This window comes from Phoca vitulina, unplaced genomic scaffold (assembly GCF_004348235.1).
Source record: "Phoca vitulina isolate PV1807 unplaced genomic scaffold, GSC_HSeal_1.0 scaffold50, whole genome shotgun sequence".
Lineage (NCBI taxonomy): Eukaryota > Metazoa > Chordata > Mammalia > Carnivora > Phocidae > Phoca > Phoca vitulina.
In genome coordinates, this window is record NW_022589753.1 from 1,642,442 (window position 1) to 1,665,531 (window position 23,090).

The 23,090-nt window shown below is 56.0% G+C and overlaps 1 protein-coding gene across 1 annotated transcript in view; it reads right to left on the reverse strand.

Annotated features, from left to right (window-relative positions):
- Positions 1-754: 754 nt before the first annotated feature.
- The window catches only part of SS18L1 (SS18L1 subunit of BAF chromatin remodeling complex), a 28,941-nt gene continuing 6,605 nt past the window's right edge, over positions 755-23,090 (reverse strand). Inside the window, exons 2-11 of the mRNA XM_032387696.1 lie at positions 19,467-19,543; positions 18,670-18,754; positions 17,167-17,311; positions 16,427-16,624; positions 15,425-15,589; positions 14,968-15,072; positions 13,908-14,000; positions 6,407-6,526; positions 4,012-4,139; positions 755-3,547 (exon numbers count right to left, since the gene is read on the reverse strand). Coding sequence (XP_032243587.1) covers positions 3,521-3,547; positions 4,012-4,139; positions 6,407-6,526; positions 13,908-14,000; positions 14,968-15,072; positions 15,425-15,589; positions 16,427-16,624; positions 17,167-17,311; positions 18,670-18,754; positions 19,467-19,543 — 1,143 coding nt within the window. The 3' untranslated portion in view covers positions 755-3,520. The remainder of the gene's footprint in view (positions 3,548-4,011; positions 4,140-6,406; positions 6,527-13,907; positions 14,001-14,967; positions 15,073-15,424; positions 15,590-16,426; positions 16,625-17,166; positions 17,312-18,669; positions 18,755-19,466; positions 19,544-23,090) is intronic.

The window sequence follows — 23,090 nt, forward strand, 5'->3', positions numbered from 1 at the left end:
TGCCTCCCCTGTCAGACACCGGCTGTCCCTGTCGGACAGACAGCCACGTCCCCCATCACTCAGACAGACACCCGTAGCCTGGTCAGCTGCGGCACCCATCAGACAGACACCTGCCTCCCCCATCAGATACCAGCTGTCCCTGTCAGACAGACACCTGCCTCCCCCATCAGATACCTGCTGCCCCTGTCGGACAGCTGTCACTGTCATCAGACACACACCCACCTCCCGTGTCAGACTCCGGCTGTCCCCCAGACAGCTGCAGCCCTCGTCAGACACCTGCTGCCCGCATCAGACACCCACAGGCCCATCGGACAGATAGCTGCCTCCCCCATCAGACACCAGCTGTCCCTGTCAGACAGTCACCACCGTCAGACACATACCCACCTCCGCTATCAGATACCTGCTGCCCCCCTCAGACAGACACCCACCTCCCCCGTCAGACACTGGCTGTCCCTATCAGGAAACTGCTGCTCCGCCAGACAGGCACTTGCCTCCCGTCAGACACCTGTCGTCCCAGTCAGACAGACACGGACATCCCCCTTCAGACACTGGCCTCCCCTGTCAGACACCCACTGCCCCCATCAGACACTGGCCTCCCCTGTCAGACAGACCCAGACATCCCCCTTCAGGCACTGGCTGCGCCCGGTCAGCACCCGCCTCCCCCATCAGATGGACGCCCACTGCCCCCTCCATGATCAGGCGCTGGTCCACTGGTCTGAACACAAAGCACAGAAACTCCCTAGTTAGGGTGGTTTTGAAGAACCAGTTTATTCATACATTACACCAAATCATAAGCAATTTATGGGCGCCAAACTCTGACTGGAAAAAAATGAACTGATAGGATGTTTTCCAGAAAATGTACTGTGCTCACAAATAAGACGAATCTGACCTGTTCAATTAATAGAAATGAAGGAAGAGCTCCACAAACCTAAAGGGGAACAGCAGCAGCAGTGCTGCCCTCGGAGCGCCTGCTCGCACAAACGCTGGCAGGACCGGGGGCCACGAGCACTGGGGGCCTCCCAGCAGCCCGAGTCCCAGTCCACCACGCACCAGGGCAAGGCCTTGCAGCCGCTGTGAGTGTCAGCACTTCTGGACACCATGGGCATGTCTCAAATCCACGACCTGCTGGGGGTCAGGGACATCTCAGGAAGAATGAGCGCCAACGTCCAGGTCTTCTTTGCATGTCCACTGGCCTTCTGTGGAAGCAGTCATAAAAAACAAAGCACCATCGACCACACTGCACAAACAACTCACTTTAGCCTAAGCTTTTGCAAACATATTACAGAAGAGAAGATATAATATCTTTAATGAAAAAGAATTGCTGGCATCACTTTTCCCCCACAATATTACATAAAAATGGACAACACATTAAATAAACATTCTGTTATTAATCATTAAATATATTAATACCAAAAATCATGTATAAATTAGGAAATAAATGTACAAACTATTTCACAAAGTGCTTTTTAAAATATATACACAACATTCAAGAAATTCTTAATGTAAGACATTTCAGATTGAAGTTTTGGGATAAGTTCAAGTGTCCTTTTCTTTCAAAAAGTATTAATACAGCACTTAAAAAAACCACACACACACAGAAAAGGCATATTCGCAGATTGGTAAGGAATAAAAATAAAACGACTTTCACAGTTATCTAAAATGTTTAACATTTTCAATGGGGAATTTTAGTCCCCTGATGAGTTTGCAAATTAGCTCTATGAAAACTGCCAAGAAAGAACAGAAGCGAGGGAGACACCTCCCTAAATGAAATTGCTAATGTCTGTGTCATTTAGCAATTAAGAACTCTCATTTCAGAATTTAATATAGATATGTATTTTTAAGCCCTTACCAGTGTCAAGAGTTTTTACAACCCATATGCCTCTAAGATAAACACTCCTATCCCAGCGCTTGTGTGATTCTGTCCCCACAGAAGAGGGGAAAATATCCTAGAATAGAACTGGTACTCGTCTGGGGCAATCTTTAATCTGCGCCTTGGTTCTTCATCGGTAAAATGGGAACAGTAATTGCCCCCATATTTCCCAGTGTGGACTGTCAGGATTCATTCAAGCAACAAAACAAAACAAAACAAAAACAACATAAAATACCTCATAAACTGTAAACCATTCAACAGCTCTGGATAAAGAACTACTTTAGACTTTTAAAACATTTCTGAAACTTATCAATTTAAAAAATCATTTTCAGTAGACCTGATATATCAAGAATTGGATTTTTTATTTATTTTCTTGGTTGTTCTTAGAAGTATGTCAGCATTTATCCAAAGATGTTTTTAAAGTATTCATGTGGGTATTACTGTCCAGGTAAAAGTTGACAGAATGTCTGTATTACTAATTAGTGAAATACAGAGTTTTTCTTTTGACTATACTTTTCCAAGTGAGCTGTCTTTAATGTTTGTGTAGAATTTAAATGGGATTTAATGTCCTAGGAATGTAAAATTTACTCAAATTTTCCCATATAAAACCTTTCCTTTTCATTAGGAAGAACACAGTAAAATTTGTGGGATTCTTTTTAAAAATAAGATCTGAATTTCAGGTATCTCTAAAAGAAAAGGAACGCTTGCTTGGAGATCTGAACAAGTAAGTCCTGGAAGAAATAATATAAAACAAACAACTTGCCAACTGTTTGGAAAATTTGGTATAAATATTTTAAGTTATCAATTTAGAATTGGGCATATCAAATATCCAAATCCCATAAGTGACCATCAGATAAACAAGGGCCAACACCAGCCATTTCAGAGAACTGCCCTCTCTTTCCTTCAGAAACTACCCTCTTTCCTTCCCTGGGTTAGGCTAATTGTACGTTTATTTGGAATATAATCATTGATCCCTCTGTACTTTTTAGTACAAACACATAGGACATTTTGGATAAACACAATTGGCGAGAGACACAGGTAATGTGTGAGCTCTGGGAAAGACTGTTCACAGCCTCTCCGAATGAAGCATATTTATCCCTTTCATTGTGGAACAGAAACTGACCCAAGACATAGAAGATGCCTTCCCCCCACGGAGGCACAGGAAGAGGCGGCCATCCAGGGGCTGTGGCGTGTGTCCAGCTGCGGTGTAGCCAGTGAAAGACAAGTTTACAACCCACATTTCGACAAGTGTGTGAGGAGAGTCGGACCTGAGGCCCATTTATGTGAACACATGGACTATGGCATCTTGTAGCTGTGTCCCATTCCTGGGCACAGAATACTCTGATGACAAGAGGAGCCCTAAAACTAGCTAGAAACATCAAGGAGGGGGGACAAAAAAGAGACAACCTCCCCATTGCATGGACATACAATCCTATACACAGCACCAGGTACGTCACACCATCAAAGCGCTGTCTCTCGCCAGCGGTGCGTGCTCGGCATCATACCCAGCATGAAATGTGCACGCTTCATGCAGACGCTGTGTGGGGCTGAGGGGCAACCAAGAGGTCGGAGTTCATCAGAACTGCCACCAGCCCGACCAGCCATGGAGGGACATGCCACCGCAAGGCTCTAACAAGAGCCGCTTCTTCCTTACTGCTGGTAATTTCCATACTGGCCCTGCAAGAGACCAAAACACATGTTACGCTTCCACAGTCACGAGTAAAAGTGTAAGACGGACCCCTCTCCCCAAACCCAGGATTAGGGATGGAAGGAGGTATGAAAAGCAAGCAAGCAAACAGCTCTCTCCCCTGGGTTTCTGAAGGCCATCCGTCCAAGCCTGTGGCTAATGACTGAGATCAGAAGGTCAGCGAGGCCCCTCCCCAGCTCCTCCCAGTAAGGGCCCCCAAGGGGTCAGCAGCAGGGCTGGACACAAACTTGGGCTGGGACCCTGAGGCCAGAGCCACTCAGCCAGCCATGTCTGACCCAGGTGAGCAGATGTGTAGAGGTAATTTCTAAAAGCCTCACGGGCTCGGAGAATTAACATTCTGGAAGGGAGCCTAGCAGCCCATTCGTTCACGCATTACTCCGAGTGCCCCCGAGAGAAACCTTGGTCCTGTCTCCACAGACACGCTGGGCCTTGCCTGCTCATAGCCGTAAGGCCGCTGCTGCTGGGCCGACGGGCCTGTCTGAGACGCTCTGTAGCTTCCGTACTGCTGGCCCTGTCCTTGCTGGTAGCCGGAGTACTGCGAGGCGGCTCCCTGGGCAGGCCCTGAGGACACACACCAGCACCGTGAGAACCACCACGGCACCCCCCGGCCCTCCGGGAGCGCCTGAAGCACCCTCCCCGGTCCTCCTCGACCTGCGGCCCACGCCGCGCAAGCACAGCGAGCGCGTGGCCGAGGCTGCCCGCGGGTCCCGTGCGGCCCGGGCCGGTCTCCAGCGCACCTGCGCCGGCTTCCTGCCAGCGGCGTGTCGGCCACCGTGGTCGCTGCAAACCCGCGAGTTAAGCATCACAGCAGCTGCTGCTCGCGTGCGGGAGAGAGGCGGTGGGCATTCCTGTGGGAACTAAGGTGAGGGCCTTGGAAAGAACTGATAAAGGCCAAATAATTTTTCAAACAATGCTATTTAATGAGTCCTGGTTGCAACGGGTTGAACAAGAGTCTTAAACTGTGGCTTTCCTTCCTCCTATGTACCACCGTCCCCAGTGAGCTCAGCAAGAAACCGCACGTGTCTTGGGGGGGCCCAGCCTGCCACCTTATTTTTTCAAAAGCCTCCCAGGTGGTCCTGAGGTGCGAAGGCAGAGCCCCGCCGCCCCCGACAAGCTCCCACAGAGGGGCATGCGGCTTATGGAAGAACGGGGCCCAGCTCTGCATGGGTGAGCGAAGGGAGGTTTATATTTACATTAAACTAAGATGTTTCAGGTACAGACACATGGATGTTCTATGAACACTCCCGGAACTCACTCCTTCAACGAACGAATCCCATACTCATTCAGGTCATAAGGACGGCGTCTACTGTGTATTCTCAATGCTAACCGTTTGCCAGGCCATCATGTGGCGGCAACCTTAGGCAGCTGTCCTCCTGTGGCTGCGGCATCTAGAAGCACCCCCCCCACCCCCGCCTCGGGGCACCTGGGTTCTGGGGAGTGCAGTCCACGTGCATCTCAGGAGCGGGTTAGGACTCGGGGAGAGCCTCGTGTGGTCTGGGCTCTCAGCAGACATGACGCACAGGCCAGGGGCTGGGGCTGCACTGTTTCAGGTGGAGCTGCCTGGGGGGATGAGGCCCACAGAGGACTGGGCAGATGTGCGGGCCACTATCCTGAGCCTGCACTCCGCTAATCTCCAGTGGACGGGGCTCTCCCCTTGTTGCTTGCTGTAGCCCAAAAAGCTCCCTCTGTCCACTTCTCTGTCCGATGGGCCTGGAGAACAGTGCTTGTTGGTGGGCTCCACGGCAGGGTCTGTGAAGGCCTGCTGGCCCCTTCACACTTTAGGGAATCCTCGTGGGGTGAACAAAAGCTGGTGAGTAGGCCAGCCCTTCTGGAAGCTGCTGCCAGACTAACCCATACATGGACTGTCTCAGATGACCGTGTGGGAGTGGCTCAGAAAACGCCCACCTGCACCCGGCTCTTGGTCCCTAACGCAGTTCTCCCGCCGGAGAACCCAGAGGTCCTGTGAGACCTGCTGCTTCTAGGGCTAGAGCTCGGAGAGCATCATCGTCCCAGAGAATAAGGAAATGCTCAAAAACAAAAGGATGCGAGCATGTCAAAGGGCCTGGAAGAGCTCCAGCTCCCAAGAGGCAAAGCTGGACAATGTGAACCAAACAGAGAAGTCTGGAATATAACCCAATGTGTAAAATTAAGATCTATAAATATATATTAATAAATGATTAATAACTTATCACTAATTAATTACTCTGCCTTACAGAGAATTCCAAACAGTCTATGTAGACAATTCCTGCTTGAATGTGGGCTGGACTCAGTGGCTGGTTTCCAAAGATTAGGAAAGGGAGAGGAAGAAGGGATAACTTGATGGTGGGGGGACCAGTCAGGGTCAACATCAGGGCCAAGTCATGTTGATGTGGGATGAGAAGAACAGGCCCCCCACGTGGTCTTCCCAAAGCCCACAGCCCAGTCTCATCCTGAGAAAAACCTCGGACAAGCCCGACCTGAGGGTGTCCTACAAAGCACCTGCCCAGTGCTGCTGACGACCGCCAAGGTCCAGAAGGACAAGGATTTCCCAGATGCGGTCCCAGCCCAGGGGAGCCTAAGGAGATGTGAAACTAAATGTCATGGGGGATCCTAGGTGGGTCCTGGGACAGAAAAGGACACTCAGGGCCCACGAGTGAGATCTGAGTGAACTGTGAGTTCGGCCCACGGCAGCGTGCCGCTGTTAGTCTCTGAACCGGGACGATGGCACTGTGGTGGGACGAGGTGCTGTCCACACAGCTCTGCTGGAAAATTAAGCGTACTAAGCGCCCTTGGCACAAACGGCAGCGTGCCCGGGTGCGGGGCCCCGTGCGGGAGGGCCTCCCCCTTACCGTAGCCTTGCTGCTGCCCGGGGTAGCTCTGCTGGTTGGGGTACTGCTGCTGGTAGCCCGCCTGCTGCTGGGCTGTGCCCTGCTGGTAGCCCGCCTGCTGCTGGCTGTATTGCGAGCTTCCTGTGGAGGGAAGGAGACACACGGTGCGTCTCTGGAGACGGAGACAGCTCCTCGCGACGGGGACCCCTTGGAAAACCCCTGGACCAGCTCAATTGCTTCGGGATCGTCTCTTTTCCGCAACAATTCGAATATGAAGATACAGCCAAAATGAAACAGTTAATACAATTTAAGGCTAATACAAGGGTTTTGGGTTGAACTGTGCCCCCCAGAAAGGTGCGCTGAAGTCCACACCTCATGTACCTGTGCACGTGGTCTTATTTGGAATAGGGTCTTTGCAGATGCAAATGGTTCAGAGCACGTTGTACTGGACTAGAATGAGCCTTCTTATCAGAAGAGGGACATCTGGACACAGACACATGGAGAAAGCCACAGGACAACCAAAGCGGAGAGTGAAGTAACGTGCCTACGAGCCAAGGACAGCAGGACCGCTGGAGCTACCAGAAGCTGGGAGAGGGGTCTGGGGCAGACCGTCCAGCTGAGCCCCCAGAAGGACCAACCCTGCTGACGCCTGGAGCTCAGACCTCTGGCCTCCAGAACTGAGAGAGTGATTTCTGCTGCACTCAGCGCCCCCATCGGCGGCACCTCTCGCCACACAGCCTAGGTCCCAGGACGGCCGGGAAGCAGGCCCAAAGCAGCGACTCTGAAGGAAGCACGTTTCAGCCTCTGATCAACAACGGTTTCGCTTGCGAAAAGAACACAGTAACCGAGCCTGTAGACAGCTAAAAACACACCACTGAAAATGAAGCTAAAGGGCACCGTGCAGTGTGGGAGAGGAAACGGAGACACCCTTAGGGTCCTGGATTGAGAATTAGCACAGATCAGTGACCCCCAGTATGTTCTATACGCGCACCCCTCTTGGTGTTTACTCCTGCAGATTTATTCCGTCGACAGGCTAGTAGGTAAACTGGTGAGAAATACTGTCTCACTAGTAAAGAAAACCTTAGCTGCAGTTCTGGAACGTGACTGCAGGCCACCGTGTGTCCCAAGCAGGTGACAAGTACCCCGTGTACTTCCCTTACCACCGTGAGATAAGCACTACTGCGCGCCCATTGTACAGATCGGGGACTGAGGCGCACCGCCTGGCTGCCCAGGGGCCGGCACTCAAACCCGGAGGCCGGCAACCCAGGATGGCCCCAGGGCCTCCAGAAGGGAAACTGAGGGACGTTCCAGTCCCGTGGCTGATGGACACGCTGAGGTGAGCGGCAGCTACCAGGACACTCCTCAGAGACCACTTACTCTAAGCTCATGTGTCCACACAGCTCGGAAGGACTCCGGAAGTTTCAGGACACACTCATTTTAGTGGCAAATGTGTATGCCAGGTACAAGGTTCCAGCTCAGACCCGTACTGGGCTTTTCCTTTGACTTTAGGAAACCGGTGCCACAAAGGATTTTTTTTTTTTAAAGGCATATATTTACCCACATACATTTTAAAAGTTTACCTATTTAAGTAATTTCTACAGCCAACATGGGGCTCGAAATCACGGCCCCGAGGTCAAGAGCCACACGTTCCACCGACTGAGCCGGTGAGGCGTTCCCAAAATGCCTTAATTCTTATTTTCAAAAATCTAGCCAGCCAGCATCCACGCCCAAAGCCTCATTTTGGAAGAAAGCTTACAGTAAGAGACATGGCTGAGGAGCGCAGTGAGGGTGTCGCCACGCCACCACTGAGCGTTACGGCAGAGTACCAACCACCCTTCTCAAGTCCTCCTACAAAGTCTTCCTGATGCAGGTCTCGAGAGCGGCCGTTTTAGATGCAGTGTGGGTATTCAGTTCCACTCACGGTTTTCAAAACACCTTTACAAAAAGACCAATTTAAGTCTAGTTTCATTTTCTTTTGAAGAGGACTTTGTTCCTCAACCGTGCCAACCGCGCTGCCTTTAATTTGTAACAAGTTCAGTCCTCAATCTGTGAGACCCAGTTCTCCAGCAGGAGGGGTGTGGGGGGGACCAGGGGCCTTCACTCGCCTGCAACACCCCACAGCGGACGAATGGCCAGTCCACAAATGGCAACCCCCTTCTCTGTGGGGGATCCAACACAGACCCCGTGGACCCCGAGGCCGAGGGCAGCGCCACAGTCTGCACGCACGTGTGCTCTCCTCCGCACGCACGCACGCACGGTCCAGGGTCAGTGGTGACCTGGGCACAGCCGGGGAGTGTCGGTAACCGCGAAGGATGCAGGACAGCTATCAGGATGTCGGTGATAAAAGTTGGGTGAATGTGGCCTCTGGCTCGGAAAACACCTTCTCGTCCCGTGCTCACCCTCCCGTGACAGGTGAGGATGGGATGAAGTGACGTGAGCGACGCGGGCGGGGGACACGGCACGAGGGTGCACCTGACCTTCCTTCTGACCGTGCGCCAGGGGGACCCCGTCACTGAGACTGCGGGAAGCCAGACTGAGGACGGGGGAGGGGACTATTACAGCTGGCTCTTTCTTTCTTTTAAATCCAAAACTTGTCCCAGAGCCTGGGTGGCTCAGTGGTGAAGCATCTGCCTTCGGCTCAGGTCATGATCCTGGGGTCCTGGGATCGAGCCCCACATCGGGCTCCCTGCTCGGCGGGAAGCCTGCTTCTCCCTCTTCCACTCCCCCTGCTTGTGTTCCCTCTCTCGCTGTGTCTCTATCAAATAAATAAAGTCTTAAAAACCACACACACACAAGCAGATCCTGGAGACGTAGTTTTTAAGGAGCAGCCTTCCTGAGAGCTACGGGTCGCTGTAAAGGCTTGCACCCTCCACGGGGACTTGAACTGCAGCCGCGAGGAACAGTAAGCGCGCCAGCGCTCTGACTCCAGGGCGAGCCCCCCCTGCGGATCCTGCACACCCACCGCGTCTCTGCAGTTGCTCCCTGCTCCCCGCCCCAGGAGGCCCTGAGCTCTGAGGGGTCCTTCTTCCCAGCCCTTCCTCCCAGCTGGTGCAGTTCCCACAGGGTGGCACGGACCCCGGTGCACGGTGCGTATCTTAGTCGACGAGAGCGACGGAGACACGGCGGGGTTCTCTAGGGCTTCAGATGTTCCGGTCTGAGTATTCTCAGCCTTCTAGCCCCTTTCGCTCTTTATATGGTAATCGATAAAGAAGTTCATTCACATGCACCTGCCCAGCTGTGGCCTGGCGCACAGTAGGTGTACAATGTTAGTAGGGATGCCTCTGAGAACCAAAGCTCTACTCCCACACACCATGGAAAACCTTCCCTTAGCCAGAGTCAAACCCAGTAGAAAGGTGGCCCGTGTGAGGAAAGTGGACACAAAACGGTCACGGGAACCAGCGACCCATCGGGTCACTGACACATTCGATAAAAACTACTTCTCGAAACAAGGATATGCCTCAGGGACACGCGCGGGCTGATCCAGGAGGAGTCGCCGTCCCTGCTCTTCTGAATGTTCACCCACAGCTGGGGCACCGGTCTCCTGGGGCAAGACCCTGGGGACACCCAAGACGACAGTGCTGTGACCACGGGGCTTGGGGGGCGTGGATGGGTCTGCACGGCCACAAGGTCAGGCTACTTGGATTTTTAGTGACAGCCAGTAATGTTTAATATTTTTAATTTTAACTTCTGCACAGGCAGATAGGTTCGTGTGACTGAGAAATGTAAAAGTGAATGCAGCCCCCCTTCAAGAGGTTCAGGGAAGAAGGCCACCTCCAGCCCTGCCAGGTCCCCAGCCCCGTCCCCCACCCACTGCCATTCCTACTGGTGTCCTGGGTATCTTTCCAGAGTTTGTTTAGGGGGTGCACGTGCAAACAGGTGTGGTCTCTCACAAGGTGGCATCCCTGGCACCTGGCCTGAGCGCTTGGCACAATCCAGGAGAATCGGCCACAGCAGCCCACAGGGAGCTCTGCTGCTTTTAATAGACACAGTGACCGGCGGGCATGTCACGGTGGATGCAGGCTCCGTCCAGTCTTTGCTACCGCAAACCTCACAGCGACAAAGTGCAACGGGATGCCCAAGTGTCCATGGCGTGCTTGGCAGGGCCCCTGATGGCGACCGGGGTCTGTCTGGCTCAGTCGGCCCCTCATTCCCTGATCCTGCCCGGCTTGGCCTACCGTGCCCTGGCCCCTTCCTGGCACCGGCCCTCTGTACGCCAGCGCCCTCTCATTCTGGGGGACCACACAGGGCTCCTGTCAGATGCCACCTCCCGTGAAAACCCCAGCACCAGCCACCTGTGCTCCACAAGGCTCCGCATCCCGCTGTGGCATTAACGTAATTCCTGGACACGTCTTTGTCTTGGCTTCCATCCACCCCCTCATTGCTTCCACTCGACACCCTCCACCTCTGTGGGGCCCCAGGCCACTTATGCACATCTGTCTTCTCAAAGCACAACACCATCCGCCTCTCAACAAGACCTGGCAATGCCACCCACTGTGGGGTGACCTGGCCTCGTAACACAAGTTTGGGGAGCCCCAAGTCGGGGTCCAATTAACAAGATGGAACAAAACGCTTCCAGATTCAGCAGGAAACCATGCCATCTGCCACACTTGCCTTAGAAGAGGTTACTAAGTGTTTTAGCAAACTTTCCATCAATCACAGAAGGCAAGAACGTGTAACCCAAAAATGAAGGTATAAAAATGCGCACTTCGAAGTTCAAAAGGCACATCCTGAGCTTGTCTTCGGGGAATCGCTTCTGCCTCGGCCCCTCACTTGGATGCAGCAGAGCTAGAGGTAAGCAGAGGCCCCTCCTGGTGGGGAAGGCTGAGCACTGGCATCCAGGGAGGAGGGGAGAGGGCAGGGCTGACGGAGGAGCGCTTGGGGAGAAGCTCCAGATGGCCCCGGGGCGGTGCACCTCTTCCCGGTAGGCGGAGAACAGCCGTGCAGACACCTGAGCGTGCCAAACTCTACCTTTTACACACTGAATTGTATTTAAAACGTCCCAGACACACAGGTTTTTAGCCACGTAGGGCCCCCTGCTTGGCGTACCTGGTTAAACGTCACCGGCAGCTGCTAGCTACGGGCAGTGGGTCAGCGCCCTGCAGCAATGGGCCGCTGGGCCGGAGCCGGGCTGCTGAGTGCTCTCCCCAGGACAGGAGCGCTCCCCCCGGGATGGCCCCTCTGGAGCGTGGCCCCTGGCTGCAGCCTCTCCGCAGGTCTCCCGCTGCCAGGGGCGGCCCTTCACGCGCCCTGTCCAAGCACCATCCAGGGAGGCTGCTTGGGTTCTGCTGCCCGGCGTGGGCACAGCTTTTCCCTGGTCCGCCCGCGGTCCCTCGAACCTCCCGTACTCATGTCAGTGACACGGGCCGGCCAGCACACTCCAGCGCCTGCAAAGCTGCCATTAGGCCAGGGTCCCGTCTCAGGAATGGTCCAAGGTGAGGGGATGTGATGCACACAGAGAATGTTTGCTGACGCCCATCTTCAACAGCGGAAACTGAGATGAAAAGCAGCCTAGGTTTGACTGGAGAAGAACAGTATCTGGGGTAACTGTGTGGACGGGGGAAGGGCCAAGGTGGTCACAGGTGATCACTGACGAGTCTGCTGTGGTCATTAACAGAAGGCAAGACCAAGGGCAGTCGTGGTGACTGAGAAGGCAGGAAGAAAGCGTTACCTGCTCACTACGAATGGCCAACACTTAATCAGTTCCTAAAAATGATAAGGAACATCGAATTACTCATAAATAATTTTACTTTGAGATGGTCGGTATGTTTTGGTTCTCTCGTTCTGTATCCATTATCAGGCTTCACAACCAGCCGGGGTGACAGCCAGGTCATTGCACCAGCTTTGGGGACAGGAGGGGCCGACATGGGCAGCTGCTGGGGTCGGGGGGAGACCTGCCTCACTGGGTGACTGCACCAGACACAGGCCATCTCGGGGTCTCAGAGCCAGACTCCCTGGGACAAGGAGGCTGCGTCTGAGCCATGTCAGTGAGTGGTACCCAAACGTGGGGACACGGGAAGCCACTGCTGGGAAACACTTGTAACTGACCCCAGCACAGCCTTCTGGGCGATTCTCCTGTAGTCTCCAAATGTCCGACGATCTCCTAACATTGTAACTAAAAAACAAAACTGTGCGCTTAAAACCTTCTGGCAGTTCTTCAGATAATTAAGCACAGAATCACCCTGCGATCCATAATTCTACTCCTGGGCATTAACACAAAGGAAATGAAAGCAAGGCCTCGAAGACAGATTTGCACACCCACGTTGCCAGCAGCAGGATTCACAACAGCCAAGACACAGAAGCGACCCAAAAGGGTCCGTTGACAGTTGAATGGATGAGCAAACCATGGTGCATCCACACAACAGAATACAATTCTGCCTCGAAAAGGGAGTCCTGACACCTGCTACCACACCCATGAACTCGAGGACGTCACGCCCAGCGACACAGGCCAGTCAGGATGACAAACATGTGGGGTCCCACTTACGTAAGGACCTAGGGTCATCACGTGCAGAGACAGACAGGAGAGCAGTGGGTGCCGGGGGCGGCCCGGGAGCCAGGGTCTGACGGGGGCGAGTTCTGGAGACGGACGATGTGGATGCGTTTCATGCTACTCAACTATACACTCAGAAATGGTTCCAACGGCAAATTTTGTTGTATTCTTAGCGTAACTCTTTTAAAAAGCCACCCAAAACATGTGGATTCACAAGCTGCCCATCTCATGTTTATTGCTCGTGTTTCCTTCCCCGGGGGCCCTGCTACCAACCCTCACGCTGTGCCCACTTCGGACGCCTGGACCAGGAAGCCAGGGCTGAGCCCGCTGCCTGTGACTTCATGGTTTTCTCTTCTCTTGGGGTCTCCCAAGGACAGGGGGAAGTACCTTTGCTCTCTGGGGACCCCGCCGAGAAGCGGATGTGCAGATTTCCTCCCTGTTGCGTGTGTGCTGACCTCACGCTGGAGGCCGGACGGCGGCGCGGGTGGGAGTACTTGCAGCGGGGAAACGGGCGCGTGCCAGCCACGGGCTTTCTGTTGCTACAGCGGCCTCTCTCCTCCCCGCCTCACGCCACCTCTGCTGGACAGCCCCGGACAGCCCCCAGGGCAGCACCACTGAGGAAGGCCGCGGGGGGGTGGGGGCTGCTGCAGGCTTTATCTGGCCAGCAGGGGTTTGCAGAAATGCTGCCCGGGCCGAACCCAAGGAAGCCACACAGTCCACGGGCACTGGCCGGCTGGCTCAGGAGGGGCGCGCGGTGCCTGAGCCTCCCCGACCGAGTCTGGAGCTCCTGAGGGCGTTCAACCGAGCTCACAAGCCCCACGCTGCCCAGCCGAGCCCGATGGTGGAGTCTGGGCCCCTGCGACCCCCACGCGGCCAGTCAAGCCCCCTCCACCCACCTGCGTCGTGAACGGGGACGTGTTCCGCGGCCTGCATTTGCCGCCTCCGCGAGTACCCGCGGCCTCACACAGCCCCGCACCACCTGCCGCAGGTGCGCGTCTGGCTCGGAGCTCGCCGCGCGGCCCTTGCGCTCCTTACCGCCCTCGTAGTAGTGCTGCGTGGACTCCTCAAAGGACCGGTCATAGCTCTGCTCCGTGTAGGATGACTGCTGGTAGGCGTAGTCGCCGTGTCCTGCGGGCACACACAGGCCACGTGCAGTCAGCGGAGGCCCAGATGGCCGTAAACTGAATGGGCAATGCTGTCGGCTCAGGGACGTCCAGACCCGGACCTGGATCCATTTTCCCTGCACTAAGCCCACGAAGAAGCTTCCTACCACCTCCCGGTCTCCGTTTCTCCCTTTCAGATGCAGCCCCTACTTGTGGGGTGAGCGTGAGGAGTCCGTTAGTCACGGCATACAGAGAGGGCGCAGCCGGGGCCCGCCACGTGACACGCTCCGCCAGCGCTGCCATCCTGCTGCCGGCTCCCGGGGGGCTGCTGGGGGGCTCCCGGGGGGCGGGGGGGCGGCTGGGGGGCTGCCGGCTCCCGGGGGGGCTCCTGAGGGGCTGCCAGCTCCCGGGGGCTCTGCTGGGGGGCGCCATGCACCCTCAGGAGGACTTTGCCGCTGTTCTGTTGGGGGCAGCCCCGCGCTGGCCTCAGCCCCCCCACCTCACATATGCTCCCTGGCTAGTGTCGCCCCCCTCCCCAAATCCCACCCATCCTCTATACCACCTCCACAAACCCTGAGACGATTTAGAATGACTGAAAGGTGAGCGTGGAAGGAAAACCATGTGCAGAGACTGAGCAGCAGCTACAAACAGCCAGCTCAGCTTTGTCCCCTTCCTGAAGGCGTTTCACAATGACGCTTGCGTCCCTCTTTTGAAACAGTTTTATGCACCTATTCATCCCAGTTGTAACCCCTACTGCCCTTTGGAAGGGGGGCGAGGAGCCTCACGTCCGTGAGCAGCTGCGGCCTGAGCCGGAAGCTTCTCTCGGCAGAGACCAGCCCTCACCCTCATCCCCAAACACACTCGGGCACGGGGACCCTGGGGGCTGTGCTGGCAGAAGTCAGGGCGGCAGGTCTGAACGGGAGTGCGCGGAGGGCAGCGGTCAGGAGCCTCCGCGACCCCGGTGTCGCCGCCGGCGCGGGCGCGGGCCTCACCGTCAGGGTAGTACTGCTGGCCCATGGGCTCCGAGGCGGCCTGGCTGTGGCCGTACTGCTCGCCACCGTAGTATTCCTCCTGGCCCAGGTACTGCTGGGACGACCCTGGGGGCGGGCAGCGCACATGGGGCGTTAACTCAGGACATTCTTCTGTCTCAGGAGGACCCCCTCGATGGCCCCCCCGGGTCACCCGGGAATTCTCCCTCACGTCCAGCCCCGGGTACCCTGGACTTGTACTCACAAACACGACCGCCCCAGCCCCTGCTTCGGACACTCTGCCCGACTCCACCCCTACAGCGGCTCGAGCCTGGTCCGCCTCCAGGAGCAGCACCGGCTTTCAACCTTCCATGTTCCGGGAGCCCCACGTGGCTCCGGACCCCCAACCTCCTCGCTCGATACTAAGGAACTTCTCAGGGAGTTCAGCTTCTCAGGGAGAACGGCACGGCGCGGGCATTACCTTGCTGGGAGGGCCGGTAGGGCGCCATGGGCCGCTGCCCCATCATGCTGCTCCCCTGGCCGCTCTGGCCCATCATGGCGATGGACGACTGGCCCTGGTAGTGCTGGCTCCCGCCCTGTGCCGAGTTGTAGTGGGACGAGGCTGCCTGCTGGTGCATCATGGACACTGGGCGACACGACAGAGCCGAATAACCCCGAGAAGCTCCCCGGGCAGGCACCCTCACCCCTCACCGCAGACCCCGACGGCACCCTTCTCCCAGGCCGCCTCCATGCACGGGAAAAACACGAGTCCTCTCCTCCCAAATCCCCAAGGCTGGTCCCAGAGGAGCCAGGCCTGTGCCCGCCCCCGAGACTTGGGCCTCTAAGGCTCTTGGTGGGCAGCCTCTGCCCCTTGGTCCATCCAGTTGTGCCACCCCTGCTCAGAACCCACTAGGGCAGCACTATGCGATGGGATGGGAGGAGAACCATGTCAAATAATAGAAGCAAACAGGTGAAATCTATTTTAGTAATATATTTTATTTGACTCATTATATCCAAAATATCCTCATTTTCAGTATATAATTGATAGTAAAAATAAACGGAGGAGATACTGCGTGTTCTCCCTTTTCTGTATTAAGCCTTTGAACTCCGGCACCTGACACTCTGGGACATCTGCATTTGGGCCCGATGCTACCCGGTGCTCAGCGCCCCGTGCCCGGCCCACGGGGACCCCGTGGCCCAGCGTCTGTGGCCCCGCACCCTGCCTACGCCGCCCCCAATCCTGGGTGAGCCTGGCTCCGTCCCCCAGGCAGGGTGTCGCCCCTCAGCAGAGCCTTCCCTGGAGCTGCCACAGGGAACAGTGGGAATCCCTCCACAGAGCCGGACCCAGGGTCCCCGGCACTTCAGAAGCCCCCAGCACCTTGTGCACAGCCTGCCCACATTTCAGAGGGCCCCAGGGACCGTCCCGGGTTGGGCAGGAGTCCTGGGGGCTGGGGCGGCGCCCTAGGGCGGAGCAGGGTAGTACCTGGGTTGGACTGCATGTTGATGTTGGCCCGTGACACGTAGTTGCCGATGGCGCCCTGGCCCTGCAGGGGCACGCTCTGCGAGGCGGGGCCCGAGTGGCTGTAGCCAGGCCCCGAGCCGTGGCCGCTGCCCGACATACTCATGGAGGTGGTGGGCAGCGTGCTCTGAGCTGTCTGCTGCATGGACACGTGGTTGGGACCTGCCAGGAGCACAAGGAGGGCCTTGACCCCATGGAAGACCGGCCTCGTTGCCAGACATCCCGAGTTCCTTCACGTGATCGTGGGGAGGGAGGCGCACCCACGGTCACCAGCACCACAAGTGAAGTAAAGGATTAAGTGACAAACAGAGAAACAAGCACACGTGCCGACCATGCAGCGGACTCGCCCGTTCGCCATCCCAACGGCTATCGGTAGCTCCTTCTCCAAAGGTAACCTTTCTGTTCTTGTTTAAAAAAATCCACATGGAACCCCATGCGTTGATTTGAGGTGGCCATAATGTGGCCGTGTCAAAGCAGAGTAGAGGATCTAGAGTGCTTTATTCCCTTTGCATGTTACCCCCCGTGCTCGGGCGCCCGGGCACAGCAGCTGGCCGGCAGCCAGGACCTCTGGGAGGAGAGAGGTCCCACACTTAGCTCTGCAGGGCACGGGGTACCCTGCTGAGACAGCCAGTCACCTGGAAGCCTGAGCGGGTGACGTGCTGCCAGGACCCAACCCCCACCCCGAAGGGCTCAGGGCTACTCACCGTTCCCGATCTGGCCCTGCATGAGGGAGGACGGGGGCAGGCCCGTGCCAATGGCATCGCTGAGGCTGCCCTGGGAGTGCAGGCCCTGGCTGGAGCCGCTCTGGGACAGCGCTCCGGGGCCCAGGTTCATGTTCTGGGTTGGCGGCTGCAGGCAACAGGGAGGTAACAGGGAGGATGGTTAACCCAGAGAATAACCACCTGAAGCCCTCCAGGGATTTGGCAGCCCATGAGATCTACCCCTACATTTCATGGCCACTTGGCATATGTCTATAATCCCCTGTTGCTCTCACATTTGATCAGATGACTGCCAGTGACTAGGCCCAAACATCTCAGGCCAAGGACATGATACACCAAGCATTCTTGTGTGAACGTTCAGAACTTAAATCAACACAAACTTGGAGATTCAAAGATAGGTCCTCTTTATTGGAGCTACAGGGAGCCAGCTCGCCAGCCCACCAGACCGCATCTACGTCATCTCACTCCACACCCCTGCCCCTCCCCCTTGGCCTCAGCTGGCCAGGATTCTGTGTGTCCCTCATCCACACCACCCCACGCCCCAGGGCCTTTGCACTGACTGCCCTGTGTCTTAGCATTGGCATTCCCATCGCTCCTCCTCTCCGTGTGCCCTGCCTGTGCAAGCCCAACTCTGATCAGATGTGGAGGGTGACGGGACTGAGTGACCCCTGCACCCTCATCTCCTAGATCCAGACCATACAGCAGCTCCGAAGCGTCGGACACACATGCTGCCTGGACCCGGCTGAGAAAACAAAGTTCCCACCAGGATCCACTGGTATTTCTAGGGTGAGGAGTCGCAATTTCATAGGCCAAGCAAGTTGTTTTAACGGTTTTATCAGCAAAACACTTCCTGACACTTATGCTGTCACTTTCCAGGGGACTCGGGGGCATCGAGGGATAAGCTGTTCCCGGTGACAGGACTGTCCCGAAACCTCTGTGCCCACCACAGTCAACGCAGGCCGGGCCCTCTTGGGGCTGTGCCTTCCTATTCCCCAGGCAGGAGGCAGCCTCTGCCGGACCTTGCCTTTGCAGCAGTAATTTGATTTCGGGAAAATGGGTTTAAAAAAGCTAGACACCAGACCATTCACACTGACGCTGAAAGTGTCCCCGCACCGGGTACAGTTTTGCTGCTCAATCAGAGCAGTGTCCATTCCTGGGCCACCACCGTTCCAATCGCGCTCAGGGCCCGCGATAAAGAGCAAGAATCCCCTGAGCCACTTCCTGTCCTCCTGAGACCCACCTCCCACCATTTCTAGGTTTGGTTCCTCGGGGTCACCTCCCTTTGCTAAAGAAACTGATGTCACGATTCTGACCAGTACACTTCAGACTGTCTGACTGGCCTCCGCCCCCTTCCCATGCCTCTGTCTGTTACTTGGTTACTCTAGGTAACACGCTCCGACGTCTGCTCCCCGAACCGGCAGTCTGAGGCCGTGCCTGACTGCGCTGGGCAAGGGTGGGGCCCACTGTCCCCCGTGTGTGGGCACTCACGGCAGGGAGCAGGGACTGCATGTTCTGGTTGGAGTCCGCGATCGTGGCCAGGTAGACCAGGTTCCGGTGCAGGATCTGCTGGTACCTGCAGGTTGGGGGCACGCGGTGAGGCAGAGGGGGCTGCAGGCCCATCCGACAACGTGCACCCAGGGCAGCCTGGCCTTGCAGCGAAGCCCCCGGGGGATGTGGACCCCTGACAATGTCCAGGGACAGGGCAGGCAAGACTGCTCTGTGGTCCAGGACAGGCCAGGCAGGGAAGAGGGTCCAGCCTGAGTCCTGAGTGGGATCCTGTCTGATGACAACACGCTGAAAGACCCCAAGGCAGTGGCCAAGGGAGAGGTGTCAGCAGGTCTGTTCAGAGGATGGGAGTGGGAGGAGGGGGCAGAAGGCACGAGGAGGCACGAGGAGGCCCAAGACAGAGACTGAGGGAGACACAGGAAGGGGTACCAGAGAACGAGGCCTCCTCCATCGGACCCTGACACCAGGTGGACTTGGTACCTCTGCACCCCTGAAGAGGTTCCCCCAAACAGGCGGGGGGTGGGGTGGGGAAAGCCCCCAGGCACGTGGTGGCTGCTCACATGCGTCTCACCTCTGGGGGCCTCCGACAGCTGGCTCATGCACCTATTCTGCGTCCAGCCCGGGGGGTCCCACAAGGTCCTACCCGGAGGGGCTCACTGTCCCCCGGCATGTGCACCAGTGGTACCCTCTCCCCCCACACTTCCATGTCCCTCCAAACCTTCTCCCCCCTTGGGGAGCCATCCTCTGAGGGTGACCTCCATAGGCTGACGGCCACTTACTGGGTGCACTCGGCCGTCTTGCCCTTGCTCTGGTAGTCCAGGATACATTGTATCAGGTGGTGGTTCTCATCCAGCATCTGAAGGGGAAGCAGATGTGAACACAGGACACACATGTGTCTGCGGTGTCCGGCCGGGGGTTACAACGGGGCGCCTGCCGGAGTTGCTCCGTTAGGTGCGCGACGGTAACTGTCACCAGCGTGCAGGTGTTCCAGATAGAGAACTCTAACTCTTCCACATCACCCTGGCCAGCAGGACCGAACATTTCCCACATCCTTGTGCTCAGCATGGCCTTCCACATGTCAGGGTCCGTCCCCCCACAAGCCCAGGGGCAGGTTCCAGGTTCTCTCACGCAGCAGAGGAAAACCCACAGCCCACAGGACTCCCCACTGTCTAGGGCCCTTGACCACAGTGCATCTGCCTGCTAGGGTGGGCCCTGGAACTCTGAGTTCCTGTCTGGAGAGCCCCGCATCATGGCCACAAGCAGTCCCTCCTGAGAGAGGCCGCTCACAGCCCTGCAGAGCATCACAAAGACCCAAAAGAGCCGGCTTTTCGGGATGGCCACCCGGCGGGCAGCCCCTGGGATGGCCTGGGGAGACCCAGGAGGAGGTGAGGAAGAAGCACGAGAGGGAGGAGGGCCTAACGGGAGCAGCGGAAGCACAGGAGGGCTGCGCCGGCGGGGTGGGGGGCAAGCCCAGGCAGCCCTGGCCAGCCCACCCTGCCGGCCTGGGGTCTGGTCAGCATTCAGGACTAGGGAGGGCACAGTGTACAGCCTTCTCCACCCGGCTGTGAAGAGAAGCTTCGGCTCATTCACCACCTGTGCACGTAACCAGCTTCTGCCCCCTGCAAGGAGAGGCAGAACTGGGCCCAAGGCAAACGCTGCTTTCCTCAAAGAGGTCTTTATTCAGAAACTTGTGCTAAAAGAAAAATCTATGCGTTCTGCCCTCCACAAATTGTGCCTGGTCACCGCGGTGCAGGTTCTTCTGGGCCAGCTCAGCTCTGCAGGCCCCTGAGTGAGAGGAGGGGCCCACCTGCTTGCCACCGGCTGGAGGGGCAACTACCCTTCCTCCCTGGGCACCGTCAGCCCCTCACCGCTCTCTGACCTCAGAGTCCTGCTCCTACAGAGCTTGGGGCCCAAACCTGTCCACGGAGGGGAGACCAAGGCGCAGAGGGCCCGGCCCCACCCTGCTGCAAGGCCGAGTCCATCCTGAGGCCCTGCAAGCGACCTCTGCGACCCAGGGGTCGGTCTCTCTCGCTCTGTTTTAAGTTAGAGCTCTGTCCTGTCCCCACTGTGGAGAGCATGGGGGTCAGTGACTCCCACCCTGGCTGAGGAGCCTGCCCAGATGGGAGAACTGGAGGGTGGCACTGTGGGCCCAGCAGCCACCTGTGGGCAGTTTCGGGGGGGACTGACCGTGAAAGGGCACATTACGGCTCTTTGTCCAGATTAAGGGAAACAACCATGAAAGACCTTCCTTTCCCTCTAGAAGCACCCTTATAAGGCTTCAGCTTCCCTGACAGAGATTCCTGGGCAGGAATTTGCTTCCAAGGACATACACCACTGACCTGAAATGTTTTATGCTCAGGATGCTCATTTCAGCATCGCTCTTAACACTCAAACACAGGGAGAAGCTAAATGGTGAATGATAGTGTCACTTACACAAACGGGCCAAACTGGCCATCGTAAACATTCCTACGGTTTTTAGAAGCATGAGGAAACGTTCTACTGTAAGGGTGAGAAGAGGAAAAAGCAAGGGACAGAGCACGATCTCCATTAAGTTAAAAACACTCGGGAACAGGGGCCAGGCCGAGGTGGGTGAAAGACAGTGGACTGGATGCCCTGACCTCTAAACCCTGGCGACCCCAGTGAGTAAGGGACAAAACAGGGCTACGAACCGCGAAGGGCTGAGGCAGCAGCGCCAGCAGCAGGGTTCCAGAAGTGGAGGGCAGCAGGCAAGTGAGGAGGGAATGAGCAGGGCAGACCCCGGGGCGCCAGCTGTGAGACAGCCACATGGGAACCCAGAGGCTGGCAGGAGGCAGACAAGAAGGTAGGAGGTAGGGCCAGGGCACTGAAGGCCAGAGAGCGCCCCCAGTGACACCATAGACCGACCCCGAGCACGTGAGCCCTGCCCCGGGCCAGGCCCTCAACGAGAGTGCTCCTGGGAAGCCTGTGATCTAGACAGGCCAAGGCCACAGAGGGCTCACCTGGGGGAGATGAAGACCATGCCAGAAAGAAACTTACAAAAACAAGAAGAAAGAAGCACACAAGTATTATTAATATCCCCAGAAGCAAAAAGGATTGTGCCGTTAATAAAAGACACCATTAAACACAACAAAGATAGAACAAAACAGCTCTGGGTTATTTCTATAGTGACCAGAGCAAAAAACAATCAATGGAAGGGTTGGAATATAAAGTTGAGGGAAACTCCTAGAAAGCAAATTAAAAAGACTATAGTAGAAAACAGAAAAGGCAATAAAATTAGAAAAACAAGCCAAGTGGCAAGAAACAATTCTTCCCGAACATCCAGAAAGAGAACACAGGGAGAAAAATCTGCAATGTGTTTTCTCAGAACTGAAGAATACAAATTTCCAGATTAGAATGTTCTCCAAGGGGCCAGCTTGCCAGAAACACTGAGGACAAAGAGAGATCCTAACAAAGAACGGACTGAGAAACCATGGCATTGAGCTTCTCCACACAGGCCAGAAGTTGGCAAACGGTGGAGGAGAAATAGCCTGATCCCGAGGGGAGGTTTCCTGAGGAGACAAGACCAATCCCGAGGGAAACTTTCTGAGGAGAAATTACCTATCCTGAGGTGTGCGCGTGTATGTGGGGTCTTCCTGAAGAGAGATGACCAATCCCCAGTGACACTTTCTGAGAAGGGATGATCTGATCTCAAGAGGAGGCTTCCTGAGGAGATGGCCAATCCTGAGTGAGACTTCCTGAAGAGAAATGACTGATCCTGAGCAAGATTTTTTGAGGAGGCATGACCCGATCCTGAGGGGAGGCTTCCTGAGGAGAGATGACGGATCCTGAGCAAGACTTTCTGAGGAGAGATGACCGATCCCGAGGGGGGCCTTCCTGAGGAGACATGACTAATCCCATGCAAGACTTTCTGAGGAGGGATGACTCAATCCAGAGGGGAGGCTTCCGGACGAGACATGACCAATCCCGAGTAAGACTCTGAGGAGAGATGACCAATCCTGAGGGGAGGCTTCCTGAGGAGAGATAACCAATCCTGAACAAGACTTCCTGAGGAGAAATTACCTATCCTGAGGTGTGTGTGTGTGTTGGGGGGGGGGGGGGCTTCTTGAAGAGAGATGACCAATCCTGAGTGAGACTTTCTGAGGAGGGATGACCCGATCTCAAGGGAAGGCTTCCTGAGGAGATGGCCAATCTTGAGCAAAACTTTCTGAGGAGGAATGACCTGATCCTGACGGGAGGCTTCCTGAGGAGAGATGACCCATCCTGAGCGAGGATTCCTGAGACATGACCAATCCTGAGTAAGACTTTCTGAGGAGATTTGACCAATCCTGAGGGGAGGCTTCCCGAGGAGAGATAACCAATCCTGAGCAAGACTTCCTGAGGAGAAATTACCTACCCTTAGGTATGTGTGTGTGTGTGTGTGGCGG